Below are 19,679 nucleotides of genomic sequence, written 5' to 3' on the forward strand. Positions count from 1 at the left end.
TTAACAAAAGCAGTTTAGGCAAAACAGGCATTTTCGCATGGTTAGGTAGTCTGATCATAGTTTATAAGGTTTGCTCAGATATACCTAACCATTGACAGCAGCAGGGGTGTCCATCCCCCCCCCCCAAGTGAAATGGCGCGAATCCTCTCTCCAAAATAAACAAATAAAAAAAAATTCTCAACCCTCTTTCTCGAAGTTATTTTTTAGCTCCCTTTTTTATTTCATTTTTTAAACTTTTATTATTTTTATTAATTTATTTATAATAATAATAATTATTATTATTTTATGATAAAAGTTCTGTGCTATGTGAATGACATACGAACACCCACACACAAAGTAATAAAATAAAATGTAAACAGAATAAAAAAAAATAAAATAAATAAATAATTTAAATTAAAAAAATCAATGAATAAATTTAAATAAATAATTAAATAGAATAGAAAAAATATTGAATTATTGTAGTTAAAATGTAGACTGATACTCTTGAAGTTCCAAACATGCAGAAAATAAAGCAACAATTATAGTGTAAAACGTGCTATGGAAATGCAAAACCCAAACTTAAAATATTTAGAGCAGACAACTCTTGACAACTTAGATAAAAATTCAAGCCTGAAACCAAAAGCTAAACCATTATTTTTGATAATACCGCACTAACATTATTTTTTCAATACTAGTATGTTTCAACGCGGAAAAAAAAAAAAAAAAAAAAAAAAAAAAAAAAAAAAAAACTTTTTTTTAGGCTCAACATTTTTTGCTAACCAAAAACAAAAATTTATGTAAAGAAAACCTTTTTACAACTCAGATTTGGAAGCAAAAACGATTAATGGCTTTAAGAAATTTAAATAATTTTCGAAGAAATGTTTTGTGTATACAACTACTGAAAAACTTATGCACTTCATTTACATCAAACAATTTTAATGCGTAAATACTTCTTTGAAAAAAAAAGAAGTGAAAATAGCTGAAAATAATGACGGTGTGACCGACTTTTTTTTTAATGAAATACTTTGATTTAATTTCGAATCCAGAAACTAAATACGTAAAAGTGAATAATTAATGAGAACTATAAAACAATAAATGTCTTTGTGTCCAACAAGAGACCAGTTTTAATTGCGAGTTAGCCAATAAGTTATTTTTCAGAAAGTTCGCTGGTGAAAGATGCGTTTTGAAAGTCTGCATATAAGTTTTTACCGCAAATATAGTAAGTATGCAGTAAAAACAACCGTTTCGAAAACGAGCTGACATCTAGCGCCATCTACCAGCGACGCTACAAAAGAAATAAGAATGTTTGATATTATTCCAAAATCACATATTTTAAAAAAAGAAAACTTATTTTTGGCTTGTCAGTCAAGAATAACCTTGAAACTGAAAAATAAAGGGAAAAAATCCGAAGAAATCGGTCACTCTATGTACATTGTTATTTTTGCTGCCAATCAAAACTGTCGACACTTAGGAGATTTGCCAGCTTTTTGCCATTTAACACATTCCTTCTCTACACATATAGTTCAAACATTTGCTTGAAAAACATTTTTAAAAATTGGTGCCGTTTATTGACATATTTATTTTAAAAATCAGAAAAAATGAAATTCAAAACATAAAGGAGCAATTTCAGGGTGAAGAATGACCCTATCGGCTGAGCTTTATTTCTAACAAAATAAAGTGCATAAGCCCTTATGCTCTTAAAGAGCGTATTTATATGTAAGCGGTTTAAAAGTTACCGGGGAAAAAAACTCAAGCTAATGTCAGTTCGCGTACCGAAATTATGATAACAGACAAATATGTGAGATTTATTATTTTTTCATCACTTTAAATTAATTGAAAAGTTAAATACGAATCGTCACATCTTTAAGTAACATGTTTAAAATCATGTTTAAAATACAAAACATTATTTTTCATTTATTTTAATTTGATAAAAATGAAACTAATATTTTCTAATAATATCTTTTAGGATTACAAAATATTAGAGAACACAGCATGAATTTTTAATTAAACTGTGTTCAAAAAGAACATTATCTAGCACTTGAAGGAAAAACAAATTTTCAATTACTGGCATGCAATTTGACATAAATGAAGAAATAAAACAAAATAGTTCCACAAAAGTATGTTACAAAAATTCTTAACCAGTTGAATGCCTCGGGGAAGAAATGTGACAAGCCACAAGGGAGTGACTTTTCGATCAAAATTTGTGTTTATCATAACTAAAATTGAAATAAACGTGACAATGGATTAGGTCATTTGGAGAAAAACATATCTGATTTTAGTGTTTCAGAATATAGAATGTATAATACCTTTGAAAAATTCTACAAATATTTTTTTTAAATTAAAATTGGCCTACTGAAAAATTCACACCGTGTGGTATATCACATTCTTGCCCAAGCCCTTCATTTAACTTCGATTAAAAAATGTATAAAAATTAATTTTAAAAAATGGCGTTAGAAATAGCAAGAAATGTATTTTTTGGGATTAAAATCCGTTGAGTACCATGGGAATATTTAAAGAACGTATATTTTGCACGCGATGAATAAAATCTGTGTCACTATAAAATGTCAACTTTTCATACCAGACTTTTTACAGAACGCGGCGAAACTATCATATTAAGCAAAGAACTATAACACAGCTCCTAGAAGGAATTTTCGGGGTTCTACAGAGTTAATTCGAGATGGAATACGAAATTTTTGAAAACAATTTTAAGCAATAACATATAATATAGAACATAATACACCAAAATATTTCAAACATCCCAAAATCATTCTTTAAATTGATTTTTTAGTGAAACATTCGACATTTTAAAGAGAATCGAAAATAAATTACTTTAAATACAAATTATTAACAAATCCAAAATGAATGTCTTTCAGAAAAGCATTCTGTAGAAAGAGCAATATAGGAGGTTACCTGATCTGCCTGTGGTAATCCGGCGAATGATCCAGCGTTGGTGACGTCATGGTGTCTGATCCGAAGTCTAAGGTGACGTCAGGGGAGGGAGGTGCACAGGCAACCTGCGCCACGTGCTGACTCTCGAAAAACTTCACCCGAACCTTAGCTGGTTGCAATCGAGATTCCTCCCTAAAAGTTAAAAATAAAAACCAGTCAACCTCTAAGATATTTTCAGTGAAGTGTTCATTCGCTATTGAAAAACGTATTACTAACCACAAAAAAAGTTGTTACGTACAAGTCACAATTGAAGAAAATTCGATGTAACAGAGAATATCAGCAAAATTAATGGCGTATAAATTGTTGTTTGAGACATTTAGTATCAAAACAGCTCAATCCGAGAATTTTCAAAAGGGTGTTTTTTTTTCCTTTTCGAAATTTTTGATATTATACGATCATGCTGCAAAACGATTTGTAACAAATATCTTTTAATCAGGTCGAAAACCACTGCCGAAAACCGGTTTTACTTCCAAAAACATACCCATAGCTCAACCCTTAGTTTTCCATACCGCTACTGTAAAAACGTACGGGTAACATAAATAACATTTTATAATTGGTCAATACATTCACATTTTAAACTGTACTACAGGCATAACAATGATAAAAAAAAGTGAACTTAAATAAAATTTTAATGCAAAAAACTAATTTTTGGAAACCTCAATCTAAGATATTTAAGTACGTCTGTAAATAATTAAATAATAGTGCTAATTTTAACAAAAAAAAAAAAAACCTAAAATGAAGACATACACCAAATGTTTTTTAGATGAAATCTTTTCCAGATTTTAAAATCTCTTCCAGATTTTATGTATATTTTTGTATAAAAACCGTAACATAATGCTCCAAAATGTAAAACAGTATAGGGTCAAAAATACAAATTACTGTAAATCTTTCAATCGGAAAAGTGAATAATGTTACTTGAATGCCAGAACTCAATATGGAACTGCGTCAATGGTTGACTTATTCTGCTGTGTGCAGGTAAAGGGCAGTAGCTGCAAATTTTTCATTTTTCTGCATTTTTGTCATTTATTGTACGTTATCTTTATCCCATTAATGCCTAGCGTCCCTTTTTAGGGACGGTCCAAAAATTGTGTCTCAATTTCCCAAAAGTAAACATTTCAACTCAATAATTGTGTTCATTTATTACTTTAGTATTGTTTCAATTCGTTACTAGCAGACGGCAGCACATAATCGTTGTAAAGTGTGTTCTGTAACCATTTTGTTATGATCTTCGTGAAGAATTTCATTGTTCAGAATGTCAAGAACAAAAAAGTAAGTTTTCAAAATTTTTAACAAGTAAATCAATTTGTATTTGATACATATGTTACTTTGATCAATATTTCAGTTTACCTTTTCTTGCATTTTTGTAGATTTTAAAAATTTTATGGATTTTATAGCAATTTAAGAGCGTCCCTAAAAAGGGACGCTAGGCAGTAAAGGCTGCATTGTTGAATCGTTGCTAGTTTCTTGCTTAGAATTCATAATTGGCCTCAAAAGAAGTTATTAAATGTTTTTAGACTAAAAAATAGGCAATATGTTTTATTTTTAAAAATTAAAAAGACTAATTAATAATAAAATTACCTTTTTTAAAGATATTTCAGTAACAATTTTTTCTGCAATTTCGAAAAATACTTAGGTAAATTTGAAATGCTAACTGTTTCAAAAATTAACTTCTTTGAAACCTGAATTATTTTTTGACATTAATAATTTTCAGTAACTCATTGAGATTTTCTCATTGTTTTGTCTGACTGTTGAAGAAGCCTTAGCACTTCTGGAACAGCTCTCTGATGATGAAGAATTCAAGGAGGCTGATATATGCATTTGTCCACCTTCACAAGTTAGTGAAATTACTGACGAATACAGTGGGCCGGATGACTCAGTTGATGTTAATCAATTATCAGGTCAACAGTTGAAATCTTCTGCTACAATGACCGTTAGAAAAGTTAATCAGGGTAAGGTAGTATGTGTTGGAGATAGTAAGTCAAGTGACAGTGATGATGTTGAGCAGCATCTTCCAAGCAAACGCAGAAAAATAAAGAAAAAAATACAGAAAGAAATTGGGTTAAGAAAGATATATCCATCAATAAAAAAATAATAATGTATGGAATGTGGAAACACCAAGCTTTTTGAATGTTGAATGGACACCAGTGTCAATATTTGAAGAGTTTTTTACAGATGAAATACTGGATGATTTTGTTTTTCAGAGCACCCTCTATGCTGGACAAAAAAACAATACATCCTCTTCTGTAACGCGAGAGGAGCTGCGTTTAATTTTGGCTATCCTATTAACAAGTGGATATGCATGCTTGCCCCACCAGAGACTCTACTGGAGTCCATCAACTGATGTCAACAACATAGCAATTAGTTCTGCAATGAGTAGAAATCGATTTGAGCAAATTATGCAGTATTTACATTTTGCTGACACCAAACTCAACAAAAATGACAAAGTCGGAAAGTTTTTTTTTTTTTTTTTCCAAGTATTAAATCGTCGGAAAAAAAATATTTGTCGTTGAAAAAGCATGTACCCTCTGATGCCTAGCGTCCCTTTTTAGGGACAATTTTTCTGTTATTAATAAAACATTTATTTTTTGCATTAGATTTTTTTAATTATTTTTCCTGTCTATTAAACACTGTTTGCAACCCGTAAACAAAAAATCTTTGAAAAAAAAAATGTCAGGCATTAATGGGTTATTGTACAAGCTCGCCGATTTGGTTTCCGCTGAAAAAAGGGCGTGAAAAAGACGCCTAATTCCAACATTTTTCTATTGTTAGCATTGAATCCAAAACGCGTTTCTTCAAGTATCTCGAAAACTCATTCTTGCAGATGCTGCCGTTTACCTGCACACGGCAGTATTTACGATTCGATATAAGAGAGAAAATACAAGAAATATGTTGAAATATTTGGTATTCTGCACTTGAAATTTTCTGACACATAAAACATACGTATTAAAATGTTATGTTTATTAAATGAATTAGACTTCAAAAACAGCTTAACATTCAAAAACTATGCCAACTTGTTTCAGAGCAACAAAATACAAAAAGCATTTATGTTACCTCGCTTTTTCAGTCCCTCCCAAAATTTTTTGCTCAAAAAAAGAAAAACGAGAATCCAAGACAGCAGACTTTACCGTCTCATAATCCATGAAACACAAATCGTGCACTTAACCTGAAGACGAAGATTACGCAAAAACTACGTAATTTCTATTTCCGTAATTCCCCCACAGCTGCCACTAGACTGAACTGTGGCCAATCAAAACAAGGAAGAAAGCTCGGATGCAGGCATCATTCCCACTGAATTGCGCTAACTTTTGTCAGATATTGCTCGCTCTGCTGTTTCGAGCTTTCTAATATAAGTGACATACTTGGCGAACATACCTGTTGTCGTCGTCAGTAATTGGCAGAAATTAAAACTTGGGCCAATTTCGAAATCTATGTCCTCTTATAAATAAACGTTTTGAGAAATGACGAAATTCTAAAAGATGTTTGTTGCTTAGACGAGCAAGGCTAATACGTCACACCTAAATTGGATAATTTTATCGAAAGATAACTTTCTCAAGCCCAGTGGTTCTCAGACTTTTAGACATTGCACCCCCTTTTTAGACTGAGTATTTTGGCGACCCTCCGAAGTTTTAGCTCTGTTTGAACCCCAAAACAATAATTAAACACCAAACAAATGGTTAAGTTTTATCCTTAGAAACACAAGTAACTAATAAAGTAAGTGTAAATAAATTTTTGTCCCTTGAATTGTTTTATAATAAGAGATAGTAGGGCGATTCTCGAAAAAATGTACCGCGCGTAACGCTAAGTTATTTTTTTTTTTTCCAGCTTACCAAAGCCTTCAAAAAATAATGCTGTTGGGAATAATAGATGCTTTAATATACTATCAAAGCATAACAGTTAATCCCATACTTAATTAATAGTTACTTGAAAAAAATAAAAAACCTAACGTTAGGCACGGGACATTTTTTCGAGAATCGCCAAGTAGTAGACCTTACTGATTCTACAACCTTTTGCGCTCCTTCAAGTTCCATCAGTGCACGCAGTAGGAAAAAGAAACAAATAAAGATGACTCATGACATCGACTCTTTTTTTTTTTAATGAAAACACAGCATAAATTAATGTTTTTTAAACTTTTCAACTCTATCGCAATCATCCTGGACACATCCCGTCACCACCCCCTTTTGAGATACCCCCCCCCCTGTAGATATAAAATCATACCCCCCCAGTAGATATAAAACCAGCACTAACATAAAAATGTGTCTTTTTTATGTTTATTTGAAACAATTTTTACAGTTAAAGTAAGCTTCATGAAATCTAGTCTTTATTAAGAAAAGGAACGTATGCGGGTAGAACGATATGGATTACAATTTCAACTCTCACAAAACCAACCTTGCTTTTTTTTTCCAGAAGAATATTAAAATAATTTAAATTTTGCACGTCGAAAGATGCTGCTAATTTACTACTGTTTGACCACGGATTGTATGGAATTGGCAAACATCCAGTTAAAGCGACTCCATCTGAATGAGGGGGCAGAGTGAAAAACAACAGAACATTTCTAAGGAACCCTGTACCCAAAATATAGATTAGGACAGCGATGTTGTTTTGTAAATATTTCGTGATTAATAAAGTGGCCAACACAAAGAAGTAGAAATACCGCCAATCTGAAACAAGAAATAATTCGAATAATAACACCAAAGAAAAGTTTTAATCTTTCAATTCTAAGTTTTAACATCAAATAGGGGCACAAAGTGTTGGGGGGAGGGACGAGGGGGAGGCGTTAGGGCGTTTAAACCCCCTACCCAGAGTTATTTACTTTGCACCATATTGTCTCAGCAAGTGATATATATGTGGCTGTGAAAGGTCGGAAATCTGGAAAATATCGACATTAACTGGCGAATATCAACATTCACAAAGCAAAGACATCGGCGAAATTTTCAACCAAGGACTGTTTGACCAAACCTCGTAAGAAATTCTAGCTGAGCGAGGGAATGTTTTTTGTTTCTCTTTGTAAGAATTGCTGGTACGAGTTTCGCAGAATCATTCTTCATAGTATACAAATGGAATCATGAACATTACAATTAAAGTGATATTATGTAATTATAATTTTATAATTTCATTTCTATGTACTGAATAAAAGGTATCGATTCTCGCTAATTAATAAAAAGAAAATTTTCACGTTTCTGTACAATTGAGCGGCGAATAAAGAATAATTTTATAATTCCATTTCTATGTATTGTATAAAAGGTATCGATTCTCCCACATTGATAAAAAGAAAACTTTCACGTTTCCGTACATTTGAACGGCGAATAAAGAATAATTTTATAATTCCATTTCTATGTATTGTATAAAAGGTATCGATTCTCCCACATTGATAAAAAGAAAATTTTCACGTTTCCGTACATTTGAAAGGCGAATAAAGAATCATTTTAGAATTTCATTTCAAATCCTGAATAAAAGTTATCAATTCTTCCACATTAATGAAAAGAACATTTTCACGTTTCCGTACATTTGAACGGCGAATAGAGAATAATTTTAAAATTTATTTCTATGTACTGAATAAAAGGCATCAATTCTCACAAATTAATAAAAAGAAAATTTTCACGTTTCCGTACATTTGAACGGAGAATAAAGAATAAAACTACGAAGTCAGTCAAAACATTAAAGAAGTAAAAGAAAGAAAACCGAAAAACAAGTGATTTTCATTAGAACCCACGCAAATGGATTTATCACTGATTCCTATCGGTCCGAGTAGCATTTAGAGAAATTAGAAGACGTTAGAGAATCTCTTCGTCTAAAAGCCCGTAATCTTCATAATGAGACTCCTACACAGTTCGTGCGATGTTTCAAGATAAGGTAATGTCTTTCTTCATGGAGAAATATTAAAAACTAAATTGTATTGCAAGCAAATACTTAACAGCTTTTTACAGCAAACAGTTCAGTATTTGCTTGTAATTCTGCCTTAACTATGGGGTGGTTACTTGCAGCTTTATATTTGAGGCAGAGAGAGGGAAAGGATGTAAGTGCCAAAATTACAAATTTGGAGATAATAGTTACAAATGGTAGAAAAAAATTCTCCCCTGTTTTTGTGGCAAGTGATGGTACTAGTAGCTCTGGTGGGTGCTGCTCTACAGCATGATTTAGAGAGAAAGAATTCAATGAAAGCCTACCTAAGATTTGAATTTCAAACATGTTTAACTTGAAACTTTAAAAAGTCCACTTGCATCCTTTTGCTTCTCCCTGTCTCATCTGTATGTTCTGGATTATAGAACTTTCTTTAGAGACGAGTTTTCCAGAACTTTCTCGAGGATTTTACGTTCAGGTAAAAGCAATTTATTTTGACTGAAAATCGACATCTTTCCTTTATTTTTTTGTTCATTAACTTATTTACTTTTTTTTTCGTTTTATTTTTTAGACATAAATAATTAGCTTAGTGTAAACTGGCGAGAATTGGCAATCGTTAGCGTGGTTCATTGCCTGCTTTTTAATAGTAGATCTCAGTTCAAGGAGAAGTAATAAAAACAAGATTTGTATTTTCTGGATTTCAGAATTTGCTCTGAAGAGAAAAAAATTCCAGATTTTTCTGTTAATATTATTTTACATTAAGATAATAACAATGCATTAATTTTTGACACACATCTCGACATGATCCCCCCCCCCCCAGTTGATTTTAGATTTTGAACACCAGAAATTTTTAAGTCAAAACAAAAGAGTTAGTGAATTTGATACTCTGTTATTGGTTTTTTATTTTCTTTTTATTATTACTTTTAAAATATTATTTCATTTTACAATGTGCTAATAGAAAGTTAAAATGACTAGGCATATGTTAGCATGTGATGCAGTTTGATTTTTTTTGTTAGCAGACAAATGTCGACGAAAAATATGAATGTCAGAAATAAAAGGATTTGAATGAAAATTATTTTATTATTATTATTATTTTTGCAATGAAACGGTAAACTTTCATGTCGTATTAAAAATACATTCATTGTGCATACAAATAACGAAATAAGGTTTGTAGGCGCTTCTACATAATAGTCACATTTTGTACAAAAAAAAATCCGTTCTCTCTCTCTCTCTCTCGAAAATTCGCTCGGTAGAAATTCACTATAGTTTCACGTATTCATATATTTAAACAAGCTATCCAAATTCATGAATGCAAAAAATAAATAAATAAATAAATATTAATTTGAGTTCTAAAATTTTGAATTAAAATTATGTTTTTCGCAATTACGAGTTGCGACAAGACCCTACTCCTTGGAGTTATTGTTTCTAGAAACGGCTCCTGTTCCCCCAAGCCTGCCCGTCCTCCTAGGCGGTTACGCGCGCGCGTGTGTGTAGGTGCGCGTGTGTCCATGTGTAGGCTTGTGTGTGTTGCGTAGGCCTGGTGTATGCACATAGACGTGTGTGTGAGTTTGTATGTATATGAGTGTACATGTGTATGAGCATGTGTGTGTGTTGTGTATGGACGCCACCGACCAGGAGAAGCGGATTCCGGGGGACAGTATTCAGGAACAGAGGCAGGTGCGCAGTAGTACTGCAGAGGCCCCTGGTCCACGCTGAAAAAGGAACCAAACGCCAAGGACTGTCAAGTGAGAACAATAAGCAATCGCGATTGCTCAAAAACATATTATCTAAGTATCATTCGGTACAAAAAAAAATGGTTTTCTTTCTCTCTCTCTGAAATTCGTTTGGTAGAAATAAACTATTACTTTGGCGCATTCATATATGTAAAAAAAAAACAATTCAAATTCTTGTTAATACGGAAAATGGCGCCTGGCAATCGTACGCAATTATCTCGTTTGGTGAAAGTCGTACAAAATAATTTAGTTCTCTTTCCTGGAAATTCGATTGGAAGACATTAATCGTTTTGCGCATTCACATGTTTGACCGGAATGAAAATAATTCGGTTATCTCTACTGGAAATTCTAATGTAGAAAGAATTGCTTTGACGCATGTGTTTTTTTAAACAAACTATCCAAGCTCATGAAAATGACACAAAGTTTCTAGGCTCTCGTACATCATCTTCTTGTTAAGCAGAAAGAAAATTCTTTGGTTTATTTTTTCGGAAATTCGTTTGGTAAAAATTAATTATTACTTTGACGCATTCATATACTTAAACTGTCCATATTCATGCAAATAATGAAAAAAATTTCTTGGCGCTCGTATATCAGTCTTGTTTGGAAAAAAATAATTTCATTCTCTCTCTCTTGAAAATTCGTTCGGTAGAAATTCATGCAATCATATATTTAAACAAACTATCCAAATTCACGTAAATAAGAAAAATGTTTCTTGGCGCTCATACATCACAGTCTCGTTTGGAACTAATTTGAAAAGAAAAATAAAAAACTTATCCTTGATGCGTAAATTTATATTTACTATCAAGAAAGGGCGGAAGATAAAAAAGATTCAGTTTTTCTGTTCTTTACTTAACTCGTCTGCGCTTCACTTGAAGTTTCAAGGCCAAACGATAAAATTATTCAGAGTAAAATAAAAAAAGGAAAAACAGTCAGCTTTTAGTGCGTGGTTAATAGAGCTAATAATGTTGAAAGGAGACGAGTCATGGTCACAAGTTTGACGGAAGCGAACGGCTGACACTTTTAGGGTGGAGAGAGTTGTTCTTTGACGTCGATGGAACCATCTGTCGACGATCACTCAGTGAATGCCAAGAAAGTTGCTTTTTCGCATCAGCTGCTGAACTTGCAGGGAAGAAAAGTATCACCGCAAGCAAAGGTCGGCGAAGAAGAAAGAGCATTATGATACAAAACTTTTGCGTTTGTAATTATTGGAAAAGCATTACGAATGATTTGAGGACAGCGGGGTAGAAAGAATGTCATAGAGTGTTTTCTTTGTATTAGGAATTTTAGAGCATTTCTAAGAGACAAACAAAAGAAAAGACAAAATAGAGGAACGAAAAAATAAAACTTTTTTTTTTTTTTTTAAATAACAATTAAAAAGTGAAAGGAACAAGGCAAATGACACGAATGATTGAACGTGCCAAAGTTTTTCTAATTAAAAAAGAAAGAATTCTTTGCAAAAGTAAACAAAAAAAGAAAAGTTAGGAGAAATGATTCAAAGGGGAAAAAAGCAAAGCACAGCTAATTACAATAATTTCTTATGATTTATGAATTACAAGATTTTAAAATTTTAGCACGGTCTATAATTTAGTTTATTATTTCTTCAATCACTGGAAAAATCTAGAAAAAAAAAATGGTACGGTCAGCACACCCTTGACAAATATAAATTTTTTAAAAATCCATACACACCCATATTTGAATTTTCGTTCACGTAAAATTCATAAATTTCCCCCCAACGCTATAACTGCCACAGTTAGTTCGTTGTTAAGCGTGATTCTGAGTTAAAAACCATTTGGATCTTGTGGCACGTTCTTCAAAACTTCTTCGTGGGGCAAGAAATGTTGCAGAGTAAGTGAAAACGAATTTTAAAGACAACTTAAGATTTGAATCTTCGTGGAGCGCCGTTTCACGCTTTGCTTTTGCAAGTGGGTGCAAAAGTGAACAAAATGACTAACTGTTCGGGTTACAACAAAATCTTTACTAATAATAAAGCTGAAGGTCTCTCTGTCTGGATTTCTGTCTGTCAAGATTTCTGTGACGCGCATAGCGCCTTGACCATTCGGCCGATTTTCATGAAATTTTGCGCAGAATTAGTTTATAGCATGGGGGTGTGCACCCCGAAGCGTTTTTTCGAACATTCGATTTTGTTCTTTTTCTATTCCAATTTTAAGAAAATTTTACCAAGCAAATTATCACAACATGAATCCGTAACATGGGCAAGCAAATGAACATAGCAAATTGGCGAGAAATTCATCATCCATTATTTGTAAATATACAGGCGAATCAAATGACCTTTTAATGTTCAACTACGGGCAAAGCCGTGCGGATACCAGTAATTACAAAATAAAATGTTTAAAGCAGTTTTCAAATAGTTGCCTCTCTAAGAATAAACACCATAGTAGGAAAGACTAACAGCCCTATGCAAGGACGGATCCAGAAATGTTTCAAGGAGGGGGTGGTTGATTTAACTTACCTCTTACTAAGTATCTGATTTATGCATGCTTGAAGGGTCGGGGAGGCAGCCACCGTTTTTTTTTTTATTTGAAGCACCTAAACTATAGAGATTTAGCCTAGGAGGTCCCTGAATTTTCCTTTTCCGTTGAAAGAGGTATTCAAAAATTGCGTTTTAGATCTTCAATTTCGTAACAATTTCGTTGGAAGGTCTTTAGAACCCCTCCTCCTCCTATTATCATCAAAGGTAGACTTGCGCTTTCTGGAACTTCAGTTTCAAAAAATTACTGGAGGAAAGTCTGTTGACTTATTTTTTCCCCCTAACACTACCTGAGATGTTTACTGTTGCGTCTTTAAGACTTCAATTTTGCAAAATGCCCAGAAGAAGGCCTTCTATCAAAGCTGAAAATAGTCTAAAATTGCTTTTGAAATTTCAATTACGAACAGTTTCCGACCGGGAGATTTGAATCCCATTCCTTTCGCTATCGTCATCAAAAATGACCTACACTTGCGATTTAGGACTTCAATGCGGAAAAATTGCCAGTGCAAGGTCCCTCCATATCAGTCCTTGGCCGTAAGTTGCCACCAAAACGTAAAGCTAGTTCAGAACTACATGCCATTTACCGACAGCCTGGTTATGACATCCAGAGACTTCAGTTGCGTCCCTGTTATGGGTTCAGCAGTTTGGAATATTCAATAACCGGGTTGAAGCAGATGTCCTCTCATTGAAGCTGAAATTACCTTCAAACTGGTAGTTAAAATCAATTTAGCACATCAGCAGCGAGAGTCAACAAGCAATGGTACGGATCAACTCGAATAAACGAGTTGAAATTGTTGATACGCATTATTTTATGAGTTGCCCCGCGCTCTATTGCTTGCGGACTCTCGCTGGTGTGCAAAATTAATTTTAGCTATCAGTTTGAAGGTAATTTCAGCTTCCATGAGAGGACATATGGTTCCAGCTCGGTTAATGACTATTCCAGACTGATGAGTCCATAACAAGGACGAAACTGCAGTCTTTGGATGCCCTAACCGGGCTGTTAGAATATTGCAAGAAAAATATAGTATGGAAGTTCTATAGCATGGAGAATACTGTTGGGTTTTAATAACCGTAAACTTTTAAGGAAAAAACTAAAATAAAAAAAGAACGAATATGGGGGAAGAAATTCTTCTCATTGCACATAAGGAAACTAGTAAAATGGAACGCAGAAATATTCAAAGCTGAAAGACAGTTACTTCATAATGATATAAAAAATTACTAGAACTGAATTTTAGCAAATCACGTCATTTTTCTTTGTAAAAAAAGATAGTTGGTAAACTTTCAAAGTTGTTATTATTTTAGAGTAAAGATGGCAGCACTGACAAAAAGCGAGGTTCTCCTTTGAAAAATCAAAAATGGTATTTTGAAACTTTGCAAACAAAATTTTTCACACAAGATTTCTTTTTTGTTTTTTTATTTAAAATCTAAAAAAAAGTAATTTTTTCATTCATCAGATAACTACTTTTAGAACACCTTAAATACACAATTCCAAACAAAATGTTACAGACATAAAAAAGGCTTTTCGGCAAATTTTAAATGAATTATGATTTATTTTGCAGAAAATCAGGTCCATCATTTCAAAATTTTCTACAGGAGAGGGGGGCAACGACAAAGAGGTGTTTTCCCCGGTGAATTTTGTCTCGAAAAACAAAAACTACGCCCTCATATATGTAAAACGCATCGATTTATCAAAGCGGAGGGGGGGGGGGGGAGCGTTGCCCTCACCTGACTTCCTTAAAAACGGGCTTAAAGACACCTGAACAGTTTAAGAACTACAAGTTAACTAGTTCTGCAAAAACACATAATTAAGGTTTTCCGGAACAACTATGCACGAAACAAAACATTTTGAATGTGGGGCTAAATGTATAAATGCTTTTTTTTTTCTTTTTTTTTTTTTTTTTGCATCGAATGACATTAAATTGGAGGAAGCATTTTAAAACGGCATTAAAAAATAAGAAGAAAGAAAATACGGCAGGTAATGCAAAATTAATAAATAAATAAATAAAAATAAAATAAATAAATAAAATCCTCATTCTCGAATGGTCCTCAAATAAAATCCAAATGCCTCCTGATACCCTCACATTGCGAAACACTGCATGAAACACTAGATTCCCATATATATTCAAAGCACTAAGTCTTTCAGTCGGCATTTGAAATTCTATTTACCTTAATTCTCCTATTTTCCAAGTACTTATTAGTTCCTTCTGACAGTTAAGTCCTTTCCCGCAGATTAACTTTTCAAAAAGAAGGCTCAAGTTCAAGATGTTTCCAACGTGATGAAAGACTACGAACTCTGTTTTTGACAGGATAAACATTTCACGGGAGGATTATTTGAAAGAAAAAAATATGTTTTTCCTACAAACGGCGATTTTTTGAGAATTTGATAAAATTGTCCAGTTCTCTATTAACAGTGGTAACACATGACTAAGTTCTTTTTGCAGAAGAAAAAATTCCCAATTGATTCTTTTAAATGGGAGCAACGACGCCTGACTTTCAAAATCATTGGGTAATCAAATTTGGAGGTAAAAATAAAAGGAGGTAGGATAGAAAGTTCAATTTTCAAATATGGCTCCCATGAAAATGTGAGTTTTTTTTTTTTTTTTTAAATCTGAAATGCTAGGCAGGAGAAAAGATTGATTAATCTTAAGAGCTCTTTTTTCTGCAATAATAAAGAAGCTGAACAAAAAAAAAAAAAAAAAAATCACAAGCTAAAACTTTTAATTGTGAAATGCAAAAGCTTGACCAGGGAAAGATGGCGGATGACCGTGAAGAGAAGACATCGTTTGCAATAGCCAGAAAGCACCAAAAATCAGCCAAAAAGCGCTAAGTAGGAAGAGGCGCGTTCTCGCTGATCTTATCCATTACAAAATAATAACAAACAACTTATTACAAACAATGCAAATGATGTTACCGCTTCAAGGTCATCCGCCGTCTCTCCGTGGTCAGGCTTTAAGAGGCAATCCATGAAAGCATAATACGTAATTTAATTCGCAGTCGCCATCAAAAGGCATTACGTCCATAGAAAAATACTTGGCACTAAAATAAAGATGCAGTCTTAAAAAACCTATTTGTTAAAAAACCCCATTAATATATGTATTCAAGTATCATCAACATCAAAAAAAATTATGTAAGTATGTCTTAGCACTTACAAGCACAATCAAAGTGGCACTTTTTCAAACAAAAGTGGCTATTAATTGAACTAACTTAATTTTAATGGCAAATTTAGGGATTGAAATTACACGACAATCGGGCAAAACTTGAAGTGTGAAAAAAAAAAAATCTAAGAAAGTAACTATTGAAATAAATATAATCACTTAAATGTTTGATGAATGTGTTTTGAAATACCTCTCCGAAGCAAATTATGTTTTTTCAAATCAATATATTTTTGAATATTAAGTCGTCTTCTCCGTTCAAAAAAAAAAAAGGAGGGAGAGAGAGAAGCTAATAACTTAAAAAGAGATTACATTTCTCAAAAATGAATGCAGTAAAAAATATTTTTCAGAAAATCTCATCATTCCTTCAAATCTATTTGCTAAGCTGAGTGACTGGTCACACATCAATTTGCAACGTAAGCGTTGAAAATTCAACCGTTCACGCAGTCACTTGACATGACATTCATTAACCACACAAGAAAACAACAATCATCCCATTAAGTCCAAAAACAGTGAAGCGTTACGGCGCTGTGTGTACAAAACCTTCTCAAAAGAGCCAAAACCAAACACAGAAATGAAAAGTCGTTTTAAAAAACGAAATGCGCACTCGACAATTGAAACGTTTACGCTCGTATTTCAACAGGCGCTATTCCTTTTGCTGTTTTTCTCATTCTAGCGACAAGACAAACGAGGAAGTCGAAAGACAAGACAAACCTCTGCGGGAAAAATAAAATCATGCCAGACCCATACCTGTTCGGTGACTCATCCATTTCGGATAGATTTTTATCTGCGGGCGTTTTTCGGAAAGTAGCCGGTTTTCTTAATTTGCGTGAAAATATAATTAACGTTTTTCTCACGTTCCATCGTCGCCGTTCCTCGACGATATCAAATCGTTAGGTTTTACTAATGGAACACTATTTCAGTCTTGATAATCAATGTGAAATTTTTCAATTATGAAGCAAGTTAATCAAATACTACACTTGATCTTAGCCAAAAGGCCGGAAGCAAGTTACAGTCCAACTAAGAGATTGTCAATGTTGGCAATGTGAGTTTAAAAGGTATAAACCATTCAGAAGAGACAAAATGGAAGGAATGAAGACTTTCCTTTTATGAAACCAAGACCCCAAGTCACGTGATAGATTTTAAAGCAAAGCATTGGAAGAAATCTGGTTTCTTTCGCTCGTTTCAAGTTAAACGTGTCAACCATTCGTTGTTGTTGAGTCACGTGACTTGAGGTCTTTGGGTCAGCTTTTGCTAAGCTAATGGTTGGACTTGTTCTTTCCATTTTAATTCCTGCTCTAAGGTATAAACCAGGGCTGCAGAATCAGAGCGAAAATGACAGACTTCGGCTCCATCTCCTGGAATTTTAGAGCCTTCGATTCCGACTCCTTTACCCCAAAATCAGTCCGACTCCAACTCTGCGGGCACTGGCTTGAGTGGCGGACTTCGTGGAGAAATGATTTATTCAAACTCTTGGAATGGTAAGCCTTCGGCTCCGAATCCTTTACTCCAAAATCAGTTCGAATCCGACTCTGACTCCGCAGTCCGGGTATTAACAATTTGCAGCATTCAAATAAGTGGAAATTAGCGAAAAAAAATTATGAATCATAAAATTCAAAAATATATATAATAAATGAAAGAAAACCTAAATAGCGTAAACGAAGATTTTATAATTTGATTTCGTTCAATAAAGTTAAATGTTAAAAATTATATAAGAAAATCATTTTAATAGTCTGGCACGGTATATTTAAAATAGTCAACATATATCCTCCACATGTCAGTTATCACACTGATAAAATAAATCTTTTTCTGCCGGTGATTAACAAACACAACATTTACGAGTTTTTCGTGATGAAGTTCTTTCAAATGGGCATAAGAAAATGTTAGCAATTTAATCTTGATAGTAATGATTGCACGGGAAGATCCGTTCATTTTTATCAGATTTTTAAATTGCTTTTACAAGGAAAATTTCTTTATTGCCTTTGAAATCGCCACTTAGCTTGAACCACATGCATTCATTTATACATGCGTTTAGGTAAAATGGCAAGGAAATTTCCACGCGTATGATTCAAATGGTTAAAAATGCCTTAATAACTTGAGAGACGAAAACAATCTCTGAATATCTGTTTTGATGCTTCAGTTTAGAAGAGGAGCAAAATTTGTATTTTAGCTGCTTCTGAAGAGGTTAATAATAAAGTCCCATTAACAGTAGAGAGGTGACAATAAAATTAAAGAGGAAAGCAACAGCGGTTGTCAGTCGTTGACATCAACAAGTCATTCGAAGTTTTTTAGAAGGGGGTTTCTGACAATGAAATTTAGCTTAGGGGTGACGATGAAGAGTTTAGTTTCCACGTGGGAAGGGGCTAGTTGTTAAAAGGGGAAAATATAACGCAGGTTTTAAATAACAAAGAATTTTAACTTTCAATGATGAGATGTAAATCGAAGAAGCTTGAGGAACAGCATTGCTATTTATTTTATTTTTCCAAATTTAAAAAACTTTCATAGCCGGAAACAAATACAACTAATGCTGTATACAAGGGCACTGAGTCGGTGTATCTTCTCCAATAAAGATTCCAGGAAACATGAATTCAAGGAGACAGTAATATATCATCAAATTTAATGCTCGTATTAAATGTCTAACGTTTCACGAACTTTCTGAAGAACAACCCCAAAAAATAATTTTAAAACTGAGTCAAGAGAATGGGTGCATATAATGTTTGTCAACAGATAAGGAATGAAAATAGATTTGTAGTTATAATTGATTAGAATTGATCACAATAAAATGCAGCCGAAAAACAGGTCCGTTCTCCATTTTTCCAGTAACTAAAATATCACAGTAAAAAGTTTTTTTTTTCGAAAAAGAATTTCTACTGCGCCAACCATATTTGAAAATGAGAAAAAGATACCTTGACAGCAACTACAAGCAATGGGTACTGTTTGACAAAATAAGTACTGGAGCCTTACAGTCTTCAAAACTTATTTTCAGGTGTAAATAGCTTGCATTTTGTTGAATATGAAAAACGTATGCTGAACACGATTGAAAGCATAAAAGCTCTCGTGAGTCCCTATGCAAATTAAGCCCTGCAAGCAAGTTTTCATTCAAGGAATAAAATGTTTTATGTGAAGGATTATGCACACATAACGACATTAAGTTTTCACAAAAGAAAAGTAGATTTAAAGTAAATTGTCTAGTAGCTTTTATATTTCATTTACTATGATGGCTGGAGTTTTTTTCCCTTCATAGACGATTTCTCATTGGCTAATATAAAGACATAAAGACTCTCTCTATTCCAAATGGAAAAAGAAACCTCAGAACAGCTAATAGCAGAAAAAAATGAATAATTTAAGTTCCCCATTCTTAATAGTTATTTATAATTAATTGAAATTAAACAAGGGGCACGAACTCTATCCTAAACACAAAAGAAAAAAACATCACGATTTTAATTAGTTAGATAATGCTTTTGTGCTTAGAACTTTTGTGTGGTTATGCTTTGGACTAACTTCCTTAATTCATGAAAACAAACAAGTAGGAAGTAAAGA

At 33.2% G+C, this 19,679-nt stretch overlaps 1 protein-coding gene across 1 annotated transcript in view; it reads right to left on the minus strand.

Moving 5' to 3' along the window:
• Window positions 1-19,679, minus strand: part of LOC129216116 (uncharacterized) — a 296,050-nt gene that overhangs the window by 20,149 nt on the left and 256,222 nt on the right. Inside the window, exon 3 of the mRNA XM_054850268.1 lies at window positions 2,890-3,060. Within this exon, the coding sequence (XP_054706243.1) occupies window positions 2,890-3,060 (171 nt within the window). The remainder of the gene's footprint in view (window positions 1-2,889; window positions 3,061-19,679) is intronic.

Source organism: Uloborus diversus, chromosome 2 (genome assembly GCF_026930045.1).
Source record: "Uloborus diversus isolate 005 chromosome 2, Udiv.v.3.1, whole genome shotgun sequence".
NCBI lineage: Eukaryota > Metazoa > Arthropoda > Arachnida > Araneae > Uloboridae > Uloborus > Uloborus diversus.